Genomic DNA, 19,547 nt, shown 5'->3' with positions numbered 1-19,547 from the left:
GACGAGTTTTGGGTGAATTTTTGTTCCACCTCACCTCCCCTGGAACGACTCGTTCCAGATCCGTGGAACACAAACTTATAACCTCTCCGTCTCCTTCTTCTTCCTCCTTGTTTCCATCCGAGGGCATCTTTGCTCCCTCTCCGTTCCGTCCCGTCCTGTCCCGTTCCGTCCCGTCCCATTCCGTTCTGTCCCGTCCTATCTGCATACCAAACGATACCTTAAGGGCTCATTCATTTAGAATTTAAAGACCTGCTAACAATCATTTTATAGAAAAAAAACCACTAATAAATACTTTTATAGAAAATATACTAACAATTTTAAAATGTATACAGAAATAGCTTTACCAACAAAATGACAAAAACATGAATGTCAATTATTCTTCAGTGTCTTTCTTTCATTTACTCTCATATTTTCTTCCTTTATAATTTGAAACACGAATATTTAATGTTTCCTTATTTTGTTTAATTTTATCAATAGTTAAGGATAAAATGACAAAAACAGAAATTTACCATAAATTAGTGTTCATAAACATTTATTCTTACAAATAAATAAAAGATCTTAGTTAATGGTAATTAAGGAATTAATTAGAGACATTTCCACCTGAAGTTGTGGGAATAATTACAAAAACATCTCTAACACTATCCATTTCTGGTGAAATTAGCCATTTGCTTTGGACCTCATCTCGCACTCACACGTACACATGGTGGGTGCCACGCTGGACCTTTTTCCAATCAAATTTTAATTGATTGGTTGTCAATATTGAAGAAAGAAAACCCCACTGGAAATTGAATGTTTAGATTTTCATATGAAATTCATTTGACTTTTGTCAATTTCCTCCTTTGAAAACACCTTTAATTTACACATTTTGTGAAACCCCACTTTTCCATTACTGTTTAATAAATATGACAATATATGGCATGTTTGGAAGCATTTTTAAAATGATTGAAAACATTTTTAGAGGAAATGTTTTTTAGTCCAAAAGTACTTGAAGTGCTTTTCCAAGATTCATTTTGGTTGATTTGGTTCCAAAAACATTTTTACCAAAAATGTTTTCTGTTCTTTAAGAACACTTTCAAACAAGTCCATAATTTTTGTTTGACTACATTTTATCCACGATCATTGTAAAGAGGCTCTAATTTTAGATTGACTCTGGGAGTAAGAAAGGTATTAATCTTACTTTTTGTGGTGAAATTGGCAAGCAAGTATAGGGTTGTTTGGGATTGTGGTGCTTAAAAAAAAAACTTGTTAAAAAATCTTGAATATTAAATGTGTTTGGTAAAACAATTTTTTTTTTAAACTGCTGTCAATGAAAGTATAAAAAACATAAAAACGTAAAAGTAGGGTCTATCATGAGTATTTTTTTTTTTCAAAGCATAGTAATCAATGTTCACTTAATTAAACTTTCAAATGGTAAGTATACCCCTACATGTTTTACAAAATTACAATATTTGGCCCTACATTATTGTGTTGACAATTATTATATCACATTAAATACCATATTCTTTTTGGTAATTTAACATATTCCAAACAATTTTTATAAAAGTTTACCAAACACTCAGACATTGTTTTTATTTATTTATTATTATTAAAAACATTTTTACAGAAAAAGTTTACCAAACATTCAACAACTTTATTTTACAGTTGTTTATTCTCACACCACAATAGAAACAGTTTTTGTATTTTTTTAAAGCACAGTAATACCAAACTAGCCCATATTATTCTTATATATTACACATGTAGTTGTAGAGGCATGACTTTCAATTATTAACCAGCGTAAATTGTGCGAGGGGTTTTATTTATAATATTAATCCTTTGTATTATCTGTTATATATATATGACATTTCAATATGGGAACCGTTATTAGCACTTCAAAAATCTCATTATACATTCCTCATAAATGTATTTTTCTTTTTAATTATAGAAAGTTTGAAGTGTCAAATGAAATTTTTGACGTGCTAATAACAATTTCCTTCATTATTAGTTGGTAATCTAAATTTGGGGTAATATTTAAATTTGACATTATTTTTATTATTATTATTATTATTATTTCAAAGAAAAAAAGGTTTTGGAGATTTGAACATTTGAATAGTAACCATTGAATTCAAATCCAACAAATTACGGGTATTTGAGGCCTCCAAAACTAGACTAGGGTGGCTAGGGTTCCTTCAATTCAAAGTCGCACTTTGGAGTGGGGGTCCCTTCTATTGGCACACTAGCGCTAGCACGCACTAGCACACAGGTGATTGAGACCTTTCAAACCCTTTACATATATAGGATAATATTATCAGGACGCATTTTTAGAGGTCAGCGTGCCCTTGCATTGTTGCTTGTAGTTGGGTCAATATTTCTTAAATTAAAAATGTTTATTATTTTATAAACACTCAATTCAGATTGGTTGCTAGAGCATAAATAAATCCATTAATTTGAGATCATATTGTTAATAATATACAACTCCTTATCTAAATATTACAATTCATATAAAACTTGAGCTCAGTAGAAAAAGACCTACAAACCACATTTGGTAATGCGCTTTGTTCTTGTAATGCGGCGTGAAAATTGTTTCATCCTTAAACGATCCGTTAAGGAGTTTATCATCCCTGAATATGGTACAACTAACTTGGGTATTTAATAATATTAGGTTTGATATAAATGTTTTAACTCTATATAACGAGAAATTTTTCAATGTGCTTGGAATACATGACGGTATGCCATGTGTAATCATGTTATTGTACATTGGAGGAATATTTTTTTTTTTCAAGTGTCATTCCAATTGTATAATGATATGTGACATTTTGCCTTGTATTCGATGCACATTGTAAAATATCTTCTATTTATCTTACATATATGTTTTTGCCCCTTTGAGCCTGTTCGTTAATAAAACTCCTTTATATAAGGATAATATTACAATCACAATTTCTCATGCTTCGGTATGAGCTCATATATCCAAAATTAGAATGAAAAATACATCGTTTTATATTTATATCAAAAGTACAATCAATCTGATTGACAATTTGCTAACATAACATACCATATGGTCGACAAAAACCAAAAATTCATAACACAAATCCAATGGTTATCATTTCCATCGTCATGTGTTAAAAAGAGAAATAACAATAAGTCAAAATAACCAAAAAAATAAAATAAAACAAAAAATATTTTTGCTTTTTGGCTTCCATGTGGAATTTTGGAAGTTCAAACTATAAACCCCGTCCCGCTCACGCTCCTCCCCCTCACTCCCTTTATATCAACACACAGTCTGTCTCTTTCTGCTGTCACTTCCACACAATTCCTTTTCCAAAGCTGAGCCTCCGGACCCCCTCCTTCTTCCTCCGCGCTCTTCCGGCCGTCGCCGTCGTAGGAGCTCCCGCAAGCATAGTAAGCCCAGCTCCCACACTCATTTTTCACTACCAACCAGCAAAAAGGCTCAGTTTTTATGCATTCCAAGTTTCTGAGCCCCCTCTCTCTGTTATCCACTGCCAGATTCTCAGAAACCACGTCGTTTTACGCTTGCTGGTTCGCTTTATGGATCTGGCGCTGGTGTCCTTATTTTCCTTACGTCTGTTTTTTTCCTTTTAAATCTTTTTCGTTTTTATCGGTTGAAATTTGGTGCATTTTTTATCAACTGCGTTTTTTGTGAATTTTTACGATCGGATGGGGGTGGGAGGTGGGAATTTTGAAGAAATTAGGGTTTTGGTGCTGGATTTTGCGGTGTTTTCGGCCTCTTCCTTTTTTGGTAAAGTAGTATTTTTTCTTCTTCTTTAATTTTCTGTTTGGCTGCTGGGAAAATGTGTCAGAGGAATAGAGGATTGCTAAACATTTGTCTTTCATGCGCTCTGGGCCTGGAAAAAGCTAAAAATGCCAGTTTCTCATTTAATTTAATTAAAAACAACCAATGGCTGAGTAGAAATTAAAAAGCTTTTCTTTTTCATCCCATTTTCTTAAATTTTTATTTACAAAATAATAAGTGATCGAATTTGCAAAGCTAGAAAATTGTTTTGTGGTTATGGCATGGGAACCCTTTTGAGATAGCTTCATCTGAATCCCCTGTTTTGCTTTGACATTGCAAGTTGTTGTGGGTTTTGTCAAAGTAAAAAATTTGCTGCTTCAATGGAAAAAATCTTTGATTTATCTTTATGTTGCATAAAATGCAATCGAATTTTGTAGAGGACCGTAAAGGGCATTTCGTTTTTGTCCCCTTGTACTCGGCGAAAATTGTTTTTCGGGCTGATTTCTTATGCTTGTTTTGTTTGTGAAAACATGCACAGTAACTCTTGTTGACATGAACTGATTTGAAAATGCAGGTTCCATGAACAAGGGTTCCGACTGAATTTATTCGTTGCTCTTCTACAAGGCAGGCAAATATGAATAAGGAAAATGCAAATGCTGCCAAAGTTGAAGACCCTAATGTTCGAATCACAAGAGCACGGTCTAAAGCCTTTGGCGCATCCAGTGAGGAACTCTCCTCCTCGAAACTTTTCATTAAACAAGATCAGAAGCTTGGTCTTCGAGCGATTTCCAAAAGAGCAGCATCAGATGAGAACAAAGCATCTGCAATTGCTAATGTTGGCTTGCAGCATAAAAGAAGGGCAGTGCTTAAGGATGTAGGAAACATCACCTCTGAAAGTTCATATGTTAATTGCACTGATGCATCTCAGATTCAGGTATACATTTGAATGTTTTGGTTTCTAACCCTACTTGCAAAAGTACTGAATTGTGTCTGAATATTTATGTTTGTCAAGAAACCTCACATGATTTCGAATTAATTGAACCATTACCCTTATACCTGACAAAGGGGACGATGATATGCTTGATTGTCTATTATGTTAGTACTTTTTAAGTAATTCTAACTTAGAATTTGTTGGTACCGGTAGACTAACAAGCAGGCTAGAAGAGGACTTGGAAAGAATGTTAAGGTGGCCTCAACTGTCTCTGAAGCAATTCCAATAGTTCAAGACGACGTAAAAGCAAAGTTAGCTGAGGAATTATCCAAAATAAGGGTGGCAGAACCCTTAGAGCCCACTCTGCCAAAAGAGCCAGTACCCCAGGGTATGTGTCATACCTTGGGACAACATAGAGGAGCAGATTTAATGCTTACAATACAGGCTCCTGCCGAATCTGCTGAACTTTGGAACCCCCAAAAGAAAGGTATATTTTATCTTCTTAATCTGACTAGTTTTTCGTGCCTGCGCCTATACTTTGTTAGAGTGATGCTTGCAAAGTCTAAAACGAGAAGGGGAAACTTGAAATCATTTTAGCAAAGCATAATGATGTTTTGATTGGACCATGCAGAAGAATATATGGTCGGAGAGATAGTGGAATCTTCAAATGTCCTGGACATCGTGAATATTGACTCAAACTTAAAGGATCCTCTAGCGTGCAGCTTGTATGCCCCTGATATTTACAGCAATATCTGCCTGACAGAGGTTAGTGTTTCAGAATTCTAGTACAGCATGACATTATTAATTGTAATCTTATAGCAATATTGATTCTTTGCTTGAATTGACAGGACAGAGAAGTGTGAGGTTTCCTATATATTAAACACTGAAACAATTTATCTAATTATACTGGTGCATAGTAAAGGAAAGGGCAATCTGTGCTTGCTAAAATAACGTCAGGAACGTTATTGATTCTGACTTTAGAGAAAATTTATTCTTCCTCAGGTAGCGCGAAGACCATCAACTGATTATATGGAAAGATTGCAGCAGGATATCACTCCCAGCATGCGAGGAATTTTGATTGATTGGCTTGTGGAGGTACTTATTCAAATGGCTCTGATATTTCTACGATATGGTGTGCCTTTGCTTAAGGGCATCCATGCTAATCTCTTCTTAATAGGGATACTGAAATACCTGGACTTCAGTCCCGAAGTATAAAGTCCAACTTTTCTTCTTGTTTTGCAAATATTGAGCCATTTTTTGTTCCATTTAAAATGGCCCTTGTGTGGTTGCTTACCGAATTCAAAAGGAGCTTTTTATCTTAGTCAAGAAAATCTGAATTTTATTGTTTCATGGATAGGCAATATTTTTGGTTCACAACGGAGCCATGCGTTGAGCACAAAGCGAACTATTCTTTCGCCATTTACTAAAGAATATTTTCCGTTAACATATGCTTTAGTGTTAATATCTTCTTACGTCTCTTTCAGGTTTCTGAAGAATATAAGCTGGTTCCAGATACACTTTACCTCACAGTAAATCTCATTGATCGGTTTCTCTCTCAAAATTATATTGAAAAGCAAAGGCTCCAGCTGCTTGGAGTCACTTGCATGTTAATTGCCTCGTAAGTGCTATATTAGGTGCATAGGTGGTGCTTTCTAGTGTCTTATTGTTAAATTATCAATAAAAAAGATCCTGATTGATGTTTACTCGGGCTATCTGATGGCATCATCTTTGGTAGACTTCGACAAATTTCTGTATATACGTGTGTTGCATGTGGATTGGCACATGAGTGTAGATGAGGAAGCAATAACAATACTCCTCTTTTAATTATTTTATCATTACATTAACTGAGGTTTATGTATTTTTCTTATGACTCAAAGGAAGTATGAAGAAATATGTGCACCGCAAGTGGAAGAATTTTGCATCATCACAGACAATACTTACTCAAGAGAGGAGGTACGTTCTTAGTCATAAACTTTGTCTACGTTAGACCTCATAGAACTTTGATTTGTTTACCTAGTATAATTCGAAAGCAAAACCTTGGTGTGCAGTTCACATGGCAATGCCCACCCTCATGCTTACGTTCTAACTCTTTTCCATTGGTATAACTAGTTACGTGCAAAGTCACATACTTCCTGATTAAATCTTGCAGGTATTAAAAATGGAGAGTCAAGTTCTAAATTTCATGCACTTCCAGTTATCTGTTCCCACCATAAAAACATTTCTTAGGTAACGCACTCGCCAAGGTTTATCTATGTTGCTTAGAAAACGCCGTCTGAAGTGAACTGAATAAACCGATTTTTGGGTTTCAGGAGGTTCATTCATGCAGCTCAAGCATCTTATAAGGTATTCTAAGTTATACGTTGTCCGCACTTAGCTTCTGAAAAATCAATTACCATACAAGAAAAGAGTTGTATTTCAATTACTTTGTTATGCAGGTTCCTTTTGTTGAACTGGAGTTATTGGCAAATTATTTAGCAGAATTGGCTCTTGTTGAATACGGCTTCCTGAAGTTCCTACCTTCCCTCATAGCCGCCTCCACTGTGTTCCTCGCCAGATGGACACTCAATCAGTCAGACCATCCATGGGTCTGCAAATCTGTGCCTCTCTCGTAGTTGAGGTTTTTTACTTTGTTCTCATTGAAAATTGTCTGAAGAATGTCAGGTTTACATTTTGCAGAACCCTACTTTAGAGCACTACACCTCGTACAAAACTTCACAGCTCAAAACTACAGTTGTTGCACTGGAAGATTTGCAATTGAACACCACTGGTTGCCTCCTAAATTCAATTCGTGAGAAGTATAAGAACCAGAAGGTATTAGGACTATATAAGTTTGTTTTCTGATTGATCACGTTTGTCAGAAGATGATTTTTAGAAACAGCACTTCAATGTTAAAACTCATGTCTAGTTTCACTTCATTTAGATTCAGTATTCTGATTCAAATTATTGTCTTGACAGTTCAAGTCAGTGGCTACATTGACCTCCAAACAACGGGTGGTTCACTCTTTCGAAGATCAATAATTCACTAACTCTTCTATAAGAGCTGAATCGTGACGGATATTTATTAACTAGCAGAAGCTCTCTGCATTCGGGTACTTAGAGTTTGAGGGACATCCAGATCTCCAACATGAAATTCCCTAACCTTCCATCTAACTTTGTTGTCTGTCTGTCCGTCCGCCCGCCCTCCCTTCCTTTGTTGTTTAATGTTTCTGGTGCTTCCAGATCTGTCGTTGGAGCCTCCAATTCTTCTAGATTAAGACACAGTTAGGACAAACAATTATGTATTTGGCTCCTGGCAAAATAATGTACCAAAACCTCTCACCACATGGGGGAAGTTTTAAGAGCTACTGTGACTTGGGTTGCAAGTTTCAAGCAGGAAATGTGGCTCCTTGATTGTTTGTATCTAAAACTTCATATATGGGGAAAAAAAAAAAAAAAAGTTGAAAATAGTTATCAATCATTTTGCTGTGATTCTATTTGATACATGTACTGATATCTTCATCAAAATAAGTAACTGAGGTAATATGTTTGCAGGTGATATGTGTATATCATAGAGTTTTTGGGTCATCAAATCATTTTATGGTGAAACACCTATCAGATGCTTTTTAAGAAGCATGTTCAAATGAACGTGATTTTTTTTAGAAGTGCTTTTTCAAGAAGCATTTGGATTCTAATGAAATCACTTACAACAAAAGTACTTATGAGCATACTGCTTCCTACGAAAGTAATCCCAAACAAGCCAAAATCCAACAACTTTCCATACAAACCAACTACTCAGTTCAAGATGTTGAAAACCCTTGTGTTATGAGTCATTAACCTAATGCGATTGCAATGGACACATCAATGGTGTTCCACGTTGAGGAGAAAAACTTTCATGCACCAATTGTATGAAATAGTTGTTTCACGTTGATGACCATCTACGAGGCGCACAATGTAGCAAATGTGACCCAGGTTTCATGAAACAGGTGCATGAAAGTCTTCATCGTTGCAAAATTATTTTTGTCAAACAACATGCCAACCAACAGGGGAACCCATCATGGATTATGATGTGACCACCTTACCTAGTTATCTCTTATTTTTCATATCTTTCATTATATCAGGTAGCTTTATATTTATAGGGACCCATTAAATCAGAAGATCTGAGAACCATAACTGAAAGGTGCCTGCAATAATTTGGTCAATAATTTGGCATTGACAAACACATGGATCTATAATTAGTTTTCATAAAAACATAGGTGAACATCAAGAGAACGACTTACATGGATCAGAACGCCACGGTTGGAGCAAACCCGTTACATGTTAGCTGCTCTTGAACATCAAATATTACAGAGGGCTAAAAAGGAATCAGTCAATTAAGCTAGTAGTAGTACAGAAAATTGTGGGGAAGTCCTCCCCCAGAAACACCTTTCTGGGGAAGCAAAAAACAAGGTTACAACAACTGGCTGTCACAGGACCATTACAAAAATACAATCCCACCCCTGAAACTACAGCCATTTTCCATACATTTCTCGTAATCTTGTCACTCCCCACCATCGTAAAAAGGGAGGAAATAAGGGAAAACATCGGCTGCGATAGCATCAATTTGAAAGTTAATTTTTAACAGGCGATTGAGGTTGCTATAGGCGTTACCAGAACAGCAGTGTTTCCGGTTACTGGCTGCAGACTAGCTGCATTCTCTAACCGTTCCCATGCTTCCTTTCGCTTCTTGGCTGCCAAGCTTTGCTTTGCTTCTTCCTCCATGAAGTGGGCATGGCTGGAGAGGAATAGCTGCTCATCCATCTCCACAAACATCTTTCGGACATTTAAAGATAAATTAAGAACTGCTTGGTTCCAGTGGTTATGAGAGTTCCTCTCCAAGGCTGGTAAAATGATTGGCAGAATTACTTGACGGTTATGCGCAATTAAGGTGACAATGTTGTCGTTGTTCCAAAAGAACAGGGCCCTTTCAGCTACCTGAAACATTTAGACACAAGTAAATTGTAAATTGTTTTCCGAGGAATGAGCTTAAGACAAGAATATACGCATTCCCTGAGAAACACAAGAAGCAATCATCAAATTCCTCAATGCAAATGTCTGCATTCCTAAAAGATATCCTAAAACTTCTAGGTCCAAAATCTACTATAATATAAACATAATACAAGTCAAAGCGAAGAATAAATAGAACTCTCTTTAAATGAGACACTAAAATCGAAAATTACCTGGAAGTGGGAACTGTTAATGCAGCATGCTATCTGGCAGAACAAGGGGGCCATGACCTTCTGAAATTCCACCATGTTAACCGATTCCAAAATCTCTTCTAACTCACCCAAGAACATCACCTCCTTCTGACTACTTGTTATCGGCCAATATTTCAACAAACCCTTTATAACAACACTAGCCAACTTTGGTTCCTTCTCTATAAACTGCGTGACGCAATAGGACAACTGTTGGAAGTAAGACCCCAGATTCTTCGGCTTATGCAGAGGAATCAAAACCCTCCACAAGAATACCCTGTGCTCCTCTTTCAGGGGCAACGCAAACCCGCTAATAATACTCCCAAATATCTCCAGCAACTCAGCAACCCCATTATGTCTCTCTGTCTCAAACAAAAAGCGATAGAATATATTGTTGATAGCCCTGCGAATAAATGGCCTATGAACCATGAACTTGCCATAAATCCTATGCAGAATGGTCTTCAAACAATCTCTCTCCCTAGGATCCTCGGAATCAAACAACTCAAGCAACCTCAAAATAAACAAATGGTCTACATACTTCTTTGCAATCTTCGCGTCCAGACACGAAGAAGTCACGAATTTAAGCAGCAATTCATACACAATCTGCAAATGCGGCCAGGCGGGGTCGAACATGGGCTCATCATCATCGTTCTCACCCGCCCCACCATTAGAACGCGACCGGTAATTTGGCGGGAAAACTCTGAACAGATTAATGGCACACATTCTACAGGTTGCTAAAATGGCAGGCTCGCTGAATCTCATCGACCCAGTTGCTACAAAGTCCACAAGTTCGAGCAATGTCTGCCTCTTAACATCTTTCTCTATCGAATTCTTAGTTGGGTCCGTAAAATCAAACGTTACGCAACAAAGGCTCACCTTGCTAACGAAGAGGTTCATCTTCTCCGACGTCGGCACGTCCTTGAACGGCACCAGAGGCTCGATTCCGGCCACCACGCTAGCCGGAAACACCGCAGACGACATGCGTTTCGGGGCATTCGCTTTACCCGGGCCCGAGCTATTTGCACCGTTGGATCGAGGGGTGCCCCCGCCGAGGCCAGACGGCCCAGTCCGGCTCCCGGAGCGGGGCGTGTTCGTCCGCGGCGACTCCGGCCTCTCGTCGGATTTCAAGGCCTTCCGCGGCAGTTTACTGAGGAATTGCTTGAGCATTGTGAAAATTTATCAAAATATCAACAAAGACGGAGACTTTAGAACAAACCCATAATTTGCCAGCAAAATAATTTATGAATTGCGGAAGAACAAAACCCTAATTTAGATTTGTGTCATAGATTTGAGCTCAAATTGGAGGAAGACACAGGCAATTTCTGAAATTTCTTGAGAGAAATGTTTGAAATTGAGGGCATTGAATAAAAATCAGATCTTGGCAATGTGGGTCCCCAGATTCTGATTCCAAAAACCAACACCAGCAAGAGCAACAACAATGGAAAACTCTGAGAGCATTCAAATTACTTTGCACTCACCAATCAAACATGAAACCTCTCAATAAACTTGGAGAGAGAGAGAGAGAGAGAGAGAGAGAGGAAGAAATGTAGATATACATGAAAAGTGGGGGCAAATTTCAGATTGTTGAAGGTTTGAATCTGAAATTGGAAGAAAGATTTGAACTTTGGAACAAAAGGGGGTATTCTTTTTGTTGGAGAAATTGAAGAATAAGGACAGAGATTCTGAGATGGAAATCTAAGGATTTTTTTTTTCTTTTTGTTTTTTGGGTTTGCTTATTTTGTGATTATGGGATGCAAATTGTTGTTTGTGATCTCCATCTGTGGGACTTTACTGTTTTTTGTTTTCTTTTCTCGCTGTAATTTTTTATTTTTTATTTTCTTGTTTGATGGGAGAGAAAATTGTGGCATTTTCTCGGGAAATTCAGGGCGTTCTTTGGCGCGGTAAGTTATTAAAGTGAAATTAGGTGTAATTAGTAAAAAGTAAAATTAGTTTTTTTTTTTTTTTTTTTTTTTAAGAAAAACCCTTAAAAAATTGGTGGGTTAAAAACAGGGGTTTTGGTTTTGGCATGGAGTATGAGGTAGATTGAACACGTAATTTGTAAATGTGTGATTTAGTAGTTTCTTTGTTCTGTTTTTTGGCTGCAGAGACAGAGAGTGGTGGTGGATTTGTGAATCTCCATGTTTTGGAAAAGAAATTAAATACAGAGACATTTTTTTTGTTCTAATCGATTGAGACATTTAGAAAGAGAAATTTTTTGGCGTAAGTCACACTCGAACTAATGTCGTGTTGTATTTTGATCCGATTATCCTATTGTCACAATGTTATTAATTCAGACATATTTAATACGTGTTTTTACATATTAGAATATATCATACGTTTATAAAATAATATGTCGCAATTTATTATAATTGACCCACTCAAAATACTCTCTGTCTTTAGGTTTATAACGCAAAATGACGATAGAAAGATCACTCTAAAAGTTTTCCATTTATAATCAAGTAGAAAAAATTTCGCTTTACTTGATTTATTTATTGAATGAAGGATGTCTAGGTTTCATTGCGAAAATTTTTAACCATAACATAGGAGTTTTATTTATTTATTTATAATATTAATAATGTCACTTTTACTCTAGTACTGCTATCACGGGAAAAAAAATATTGTTGTTAATTTATTGAGGAAAGAAAAAAACAAAGATACAATAAATTTGAGGAGACATGAAGCCTTACCTTAACAAGATGTAGAAAACTATTAGAAAAAAGAAATCAATTAAGACAACTCCTAAAAGAAACATTAATTTGGAAGCCTCGAAATATTACGACAAGTGTCGTAGTTGCACACGGTGGACAAGAATCCCACCAATGAATCTTAAAGTAATAAACACCAAAGCTAAAGAATCTATCACCTAATTTCCTTTGCATAAATGTGAGAAAAACAAATATGCATGAAACAGAGAGATGATGCAACAATTTACCCAATCAACTGATAAACGCCAAAGCACCTGAAAACATCCATTAAAATATGGTCAACAATTCCCCCATAATGATCTAATTCATAACGTTTCAATTATTGGAATACGAAAAATAATAGGCCATATGTTTTTTAATTTTGTATGTGTTAGTGAAATGTAGAAAAAGATCATGAATTTGAGCAAGTTTAATACCAATTCAAGTAATTAAAGATGACATCGAATGTTGTTACAAAACTTTTAAAATATACAGTACATACATATATGATATACTTTAGCGAAGACTCTTTGGGTGCGTTTGTTACACCTTCTTAGGAGGGAATGGCTTGAACTGGCTTAAGTAGGACTATAATCCTACGTTTGGTATGTTTCTGGACTATAACATGTAAGATCCCACATCACCCAAGAGAGTGGATCTCGTAAACCTTATATGTATATTCTCATCTCTACTTAGCACGAGGCCTTTTGGGAGCTCATTGGCTTTAAAGTTCATCGGAACTCCGAAGTTAAGTGAGTTCGCACGAGAGCAATTCCAGGATGGGTGACCCACCGGGAAGTTCTTGTGTGAGTTCCCAGAAACAAAACCGTGAGGGCGTGGTCGAGGCCCAAAGCGGACAATATCGTGCTATGGTGGACTCGAGCCCAGGATGTGGTGAGGGCCTGGGTCGGGATGTGACAATTTGGTATCATAGCCAATCTCAGGCTGGAAGTGTGCCGACAAGGACGTCGAGCCCCTAAAAGGGGTGGATTGTAAGATCCCACATTACCCAGGGGAGTGGATCATGTAAGCCTTATATGTATATTCCCATCTCTATCTAGCACGAGGCATTTTGGGAGCTCACTGGCTTTGAAGTTCATCGGAACTTCGAAGTTAAGCGAGTTCACACGAGAGCAATCCTAGGATGGATGACCTACTGGGAAGTACTCAAGTGAGTTCCTAGAAACAATACCATGAAGGCGTGGTCGGGGCCTAAAACGGACAATATCGTGCTACGGAGGAGTCGAGTCCGGGATATGGTGGGGGCCCGAGTCGGGATGTGACATAATAAATGGGACTCGCTCCGAATAACAATCCCTATGCGCTTCTTAAAACTCGTTATTTAGTCCGGAGCTTTCGTTTGGTATTAAGCGAGACTAAAATGGAATATGAGGCTGATGCTTGCTACACCCTGACATCTACTTTGCATTCTTCTTCTATTATGTCGTCACTATGGCTAGCTCGTCGGCGGTGCTTGCTTTTCCATGGCTTAACTTGGGAGAGCTGAAGTGGCGCTACTATAGGCCAAAATCGCGAGTTGATGGAGGACCTGGCAATGCTACCGTCGATGAGCGTTGCTGACAAGAAGTAGATCGAGAGGTTGACGATGAAGGTTGGGGAGATCTGTTCAATTTTGATTATTTGGTTACAGGTTGGGGAAATCTGTTCATTTTTCACGCGATTTGGTTGCTAATAAGATTGAAGGAGAAAATTAATTAGTTTTTAAAAGTTAAGATAACTATAAAATAAGTGAGAAAGATGGTGATATTGTGGAGATAAAAAGGTAAATGGAGGAGCTTGCCGGAGAAATCGAGAAGGGGAACAGCAGAGTTTGTTGGGAGAATGATTGTACGAAGAAATTAATTTTGATAGAAAAGAAATTTAATTTAATAAAAATTATATAGTATTTTTTTATTTATAATCCAACACTACACCAAACGCTTCACCAAGTCAATCTAATTTAGTCTAGTCTAATCAATCCAGCTTAGTCCCTGAAACTAATCCACTCTAATTTAGTCTGGTGCAACAAACGCACCCTTTTAAGACTATGTTTGGGTGAAAGGCATCTAAGCTCCAAGACATTTAGGCTAATTGAGGGCAAAAAGAATTATGAAACGAAACTTGTAATCTATTCGTTTCTAGCTTGACCTAAATCAATTTAGACTTGAAAGTCCATAACCCAAACATACCCTAAAAGTTATAAGGATGGATTGACCACTCAGATTTTTAAAAGGAATTCCAACTCACAAGAGATTGAGGTCAAGTTAGTAAGGAATAGATCACAAAATGTCAGATTGATAAGATCAAAAATGCACTTTATGAGCATTACAAAGTCATGAGAAAGATTTGCAAATAGGAAAAATGTCATTTGAAAATTTCTCATATATGCCTTTGTATTGATTATTTAGTCCATTTTAATTCCCTTTGTAATCTATTTCTTCTTTACTTGTTGCAATCCTTGAGTCCTTCACACAAACACAGTCTTAATCTTTTTCACTAATGCATGCAAATAAATTTTAATTGTGGTATTAGTGTCACATCCGAACCCGCCGTTACCAAGATATTGTCCGCTTTGGCATTCCCTGGCCCGAAGGCAGGGCTACCGCACGACTTTGTTCCTGTGGAACCGGTACCTCCAGCCGAAGCCAGCGCCAGCACGCCCTGATCTCGGTCGGGGTGTGTCAATTAGCATATACCACCCCTTTATTATATATCCTGATACAATTTTAATTTCTAAGAAAAATGTACAAAGAACTTCATTAGTTGTTAGCAAAGAGAGGAAGTAATGTGAGTAAACAAAAAGATAATGTGTTCCCTCTATAGAAAACTTACTTATTCCCCCCCCCCCAACTTACGATTAATGAATAGTTACCGTCCGAATATCATAATTAGAACTGTTCATTCTCTTCATCATCATCTAAAGATTATACATGAAAAAAATTATTCAATTTGAAGTTCTTTTAGCCATTTATATGCATAAAAAATTTGATGGTTCATCATGAAGATGCTACTTTTTACCAAAAACATTGATTGGTTTGACATGTATGGATGTATAACTAAAAGGTCTCCAAATTGTATAATAAAGAGAATGAATAGTTTTGATTATGATGTTCGAACGGTAAAGATTCGTTAATCGTAATGAAGGGACAAGTAGGTTCCTCTATTGGGGAAACACAAGTTTTAAAGGGGAAACACAAGCATTGTCCAAAAAAGAAAAAAAAACTTTGACTAACCTAGGTGAGTTATGCAACATAAAGCAAGAAAGCAAGAAGGCAGATTGGGCTTCGGATACCTATATGCTTTTAACCTTGAGAGATTTTTCATGTGCCAAGAACATGAGCTAGTCCACCATAATTTAAGCGTCATTCCACTCTTATTATGACATGTGGTGCCCCAAACTCGTGTTTTGAATTAGAGGTGGCTTTCGTTGAGAGCGAAAGGTGCAATCACATCATGGCCCAAATTTGAAGGGCCCCCCAAAAATTTTTTTCCATAAAATCTTTTATATTTATTGAAATACTGCTTTTATTAGCATTTTAAATCTCATTATGCACTCTTTATAAGTGTAAACTTTTTTCTCTCTAAATATAAAATTTTTGGAGTGCACAATTGTTGGAAATGTGTCCTAAAGCCAATCATAAGATGATTACTTTATAAACATTTCATGTTTTAACTAGTCTAGTTTGGTGTAGGGGAAAGATTATTTTTAAAGCTGTCTCATTAAATGTTATCCACGTAAACGATAAGTCACATAAATATGTAATTAAGAGAATGTGATATAAAGAAGTTAGATTCATGAGACCTTTCTCTTTAATTAATACATATATCCTAAATGTTCATGATTATAAGATTGTCAATTGGGCATTGACGATCCGGAGAGATCAATAATAATTAATACACATATCGTAAATGTTCTTGATCATGAGATATTTCTCTTTAATTAATACATATATTATGTCTTCTCTCACAAGATAGTAACTGGTCTCAAATCATTAGTGTGGATGACACGAAGATAAGTATGGAAGTGCTAAATAGAGAGTGAGTCCGCTGAATGTGAACAACAAGGAGTTCTCATACTCATGTCACATGAGAACTCATGGTTGGGATAATGCAAAGTAGTCCCTTGAGCTAAGACATCATAGTTGTTTTGTGGTTAGGTCCTTAGTATTTGACTTTGTTAAAGGCATTCCATTTGAGGGTGTCCACAATATAGTTGGGTTTAATCTATTGAATCATGTGAGCATGTGAATGTACAAGGGATCTCTAACCTTAAAATAAAGATCTTTGGTCAGAGTATGAATGAGATTTAGGAAGTTGTTACAATCACATTCAAGGTAATCATATAGATAAGCCATAACAAAAGTTTATGCTCAAAATTAATCCCAAATGACATGAAATAGCCTACAAAATTTGAGAATTACGTTTTTAATAGCAAGCAAATAATATTATGACCGTTTTGTAGTTACATCTAGGTCATTGGTCAAGTAGTCCATAATTAGATTTTGATTAAGCTCACAAATATGCTTTTTAATTTGCGAGCAAAAAATGAGGGTCCAAGGTTAAACTTTAGATGGTCTGAGGATCAATTTCTCTGTGAGCAATCATTGCAAGGATGTGCTCAATGCACTATGTTGAGGCCTAAAAAATGTTCATACAAATTTATTAGAATTCAACCCATCATTATGGATCATGAATGGCCATGATAATCATGCCATCATTTGGTCAATGAACTTCTGGCTCACGACAATATTAGCGTACCTTATTTGTATGATTGGGCAATACAACTCATTAGAGAACGTATGAGCATCTCAAATAAAAACAATATTGATTAACTACCACGCCCTGGACCTGGGGTCAGCAGAAAAATAACCACGTGCTCGATGCGCGAGTAAAAGTAAAAATAAAACGAAAAACAAAAATCAAACTTCTCGTATAAAAATAACTCCAAAACCTTTACAAGGTGTACCCATCACTATTCTTGTACCTAACCTGCAAGGTCTAAAATGTATAGGGTGAGCGAAACCACAGCTCAGTAGGGACATAAGTCTTATCAAGGATAATTGTCAAGGCTAAACCGAGTGTCATGCAACAAGTAGTCAATTATAACACGTTATTAAACATAAATTATATTCCATGAGTGCAGCTTAACTTCAATTTACCCAACTTGTTAATCTATATAATAAAACACGTGGAACTGCATGTCTCATACCAGTCATTTTACCACAATAGCGGTGGTCTGAAAACTCTATTATAAATTGACACCCAACTCAATCATCCCAAGTACCCCTTTTGTTGGTCATCTTGTTCTTCTCTCGGTCGCCAAAGTCCCCACTACTTTGTACCACTCCTATAATTTCACTTTTGCCACATTTGCTAGTCCCTACGAGAGTTGAACTCAACCACACAAAAGATAGTTCCATTTCCATATTCCAACAAAGTCCATCTACTCCAATATGCAATGACATATGCATGTAATCAACATTATAACGATATCCACATTCTCGAAAATAACAATAATGTGTCAAAGTTCCAATGTAAATAATTATATCAATTATACATATATTAAGTATAACACATATTTCACAAAGCTTTAACAAGACAAATATCCCAATAATGATAAGTTCCCAAAGAAACCCCTACCTTGAATCGAAGCCTAAAACCTTGTGTTCCAACCAAGTTCCAAGCTCTACGAAGTTGATCACAACCAACTCGATATATAATTTCCACTCTCTTTTCTTACCTAATCTCTCTCTCTCTCTCTCTCTACACACACACACACATTCATACATGTTATATATACACCAACTTCTACGTACTTCATGCATTGCATGCTACCCTATTTCTAAAAATAATGGAACAATGCTCCTATTTATAGGGATAGGAGGCGGCTTCTCAAAGGCTCTAATTCGTCCAATCAGAAGGAGATCAATATATAGCAACAATGTATGTCTTTGCCAAGTGGCGCTGCATGTAGAACCAATACAAGCATGGCTGCAATCACACCTGCTAAAGTTTAAAACTCCATGCAATGTAGTTTTGACAGTTTCAAACTCTATATTTGAATTTCTCCAAAACAAGCCACGCCTAACTAATAGCCTCCAATACTCAACCTTGTAGGGTACTCACAAGGCATATCTACTGAAGATATCTTGGATGTGATAAGAATAAAAAGAAGTCAGTTACAATGAAAAAGGGATATGCCTTGTAGGTTATTTAGTCCAATTTGGATTGGCCATGCAAGTAAGAAAATGGGCCTACAAATCGGTTAAGCTTAGGATAGTAGGTAATGTCTAACTAAATTAAAAGCCTATTAATACTAATGTGTCGAACCAAAAGATGAAACAATCTAAAATAAGTTCTCCTGTGGCTCCTTCAAGCTGAAAAAAAAAAATCTAAAAATACGGGTTCTCACATTAACAAATTCATAATAATATACGCATTGAAATAAACAAATTTGAAATTAACATAATAAAAAAAATGCTAACAAATAAATAACATAAATAAAATGAAAGAACAAACTATTATGAGATAGCTCAACCAATAATGTCTTGCTAAGTTAAAAAAAATTGGGAGATGAAACTCAACCACTAACAATGGAATCAAATGATTTTTCATTAAGAAGAATAAGTTTGAAATCTCCAATTGGGTTAGATCTACCAAGTACACAATTAATCATGGGAGAAATGTCAATTTTTTTCAACCATTTGTCCCTTGTTTACAATCAATACATGCTAAAAATACACCAAATGTTTTGTGTATGATAGAGTCATGCTCGATGCCTAATTGTAATAGCATAAGTACATGTCACGCCCCGATCTCCAAATAAGGACTATTCATGAGTTAGGGTATGAGCCATATCTTAGCTATAGAAATCCTATATTCTAAAACTCAACTGGGGTGGGCATTGTGGATGACCAGTGCATGGATGTTTTTGTCCCTCGCTTTTTCCTCCGGTTGTTCTTCTCTTCGGTCTTTGGGGTGCAAAAATCACGATT

At 36.4% G+C, this 19,547-nt stretch overlaps 2 protein-coding genes across 2 annotated transcripts; one reads left to right on the top strand and one right to left on the bottom strand.

Annotated features, from left to right (window-relative positions):
- Positions 1 to 3,294: 3,294 nt before the first annotated feature.
- Positions 3,295 to 8,071, top strand: LOC137718718 (cyclin-A2-2-like). Its single transcript, XM_068458261.1, has 12 exons — positions 3,295 to 3,375; positions 4,302 to 4,661; positions 4,872 to 5,145; positions 5,290 to 5,423; positions 5,661 to 5,753; positions 6,143 to 6,276; positions 6,536 to 6,611; positions 6,808 to 6,884; positions 6,968 to 7,001; positions 7,094 to 7,243; positions 7,335 to 7,469; positions 7,614 to 8,071. Exons 2-12 carry the CDS (start codon positions 4,362 to 4,364, stop codon positions 7,674 to 7,676), a joined length of 1,470 nt encoding a protein of 489 aa, XP_068314362.1. The 5' UTR covers positions 3,295 to 3,375; positions 4,302 to 4,361; the 3' UTR covers positions 7,677 to 8,071.
- A 1,017-nt stretch (positions 8,072 to 9,088) lies between these two features.
- LOC137718346 (serine/threonine protein phosphatase 2A 57 kDa regulatory subunit B' kappa isoform-like) lies at positions 9,089 to 11,177 on the bottom strand. The gene is made up of 2 exons (XM_068457875.1): positions 9,854 to 11,177; positions 9,089 to 9,608 (listed from the first exon to the last, which is right to left on the bottom strand). Exons 1-2 carry the CDS (start codon positions 11,033 to 11,035, stop codon positions 9,252 to 9,254), a joined length of 1,539 nt encoding a protein of 512 aa, XP_068313976.1. The 5' UTR covers positions 11,036 to 11,177; the 3' UTR covers positions 9,089 to 9,251.
- Between the last annotated feature and the right edge of the window lie 8,370 nt (positions 11,178 to 19,547).

This window comes from Pyrus communis, chromosome 15 (assembly GCF_963583255.1).
Source record: "Pyrus communis chromosome 15, drPyrComm1.1, whole genome shotgun sequence".
In the NCBI taxonomy this organism is placed as follows: Eukaryota; Viridiplantae; Streptophyta; class Magnoliopsida; order Rosales; family Rosaceae; genus Pyrus; species Pyrus communis.
This window is presented reverse-complemented; position numbering and strand designations above follow the sequence as displayed.

Bases quoted from the DNA above. Each gene is read 5' to 3' on its own strand.
- LOC137718718 (XM_068458261.1), top strand. From the start codon at position 4,362: ATGAATAAGGAAAATGCAAATGCTGCCAAAGTTGAAGACCCTAATGTT. The intron at 4,662-4,871 runs GTATACATTTGA...TGGTACCGGTAG, and splicing joins CTGATGCATCTCAGATTCAG to ACTAACAAGCAGGCTAGAAG. The intron at 6,277-6,535 runs GTAAGTGCTATA...TATGACTCAAAG, and splicing joins ACTTGCATGTTAATTGCCTC to GAAGTATGAAGAAATATGTG.
- LOC137718346 (XM_068457875.1), bottom strand. From the start codon at position 11,035: ATGCTCAAGCAATTCCTCAGTAAACTGCCGCGGAAGGCCTTGAAATCC. The intron at 9,609-9,853 runs GTAATTTTCGAT...TAAATGTTTCAG, and splicing joins TTAACAGTTCCCACTTCCAG to GTAGCTGAAAGGGCCCTGTT.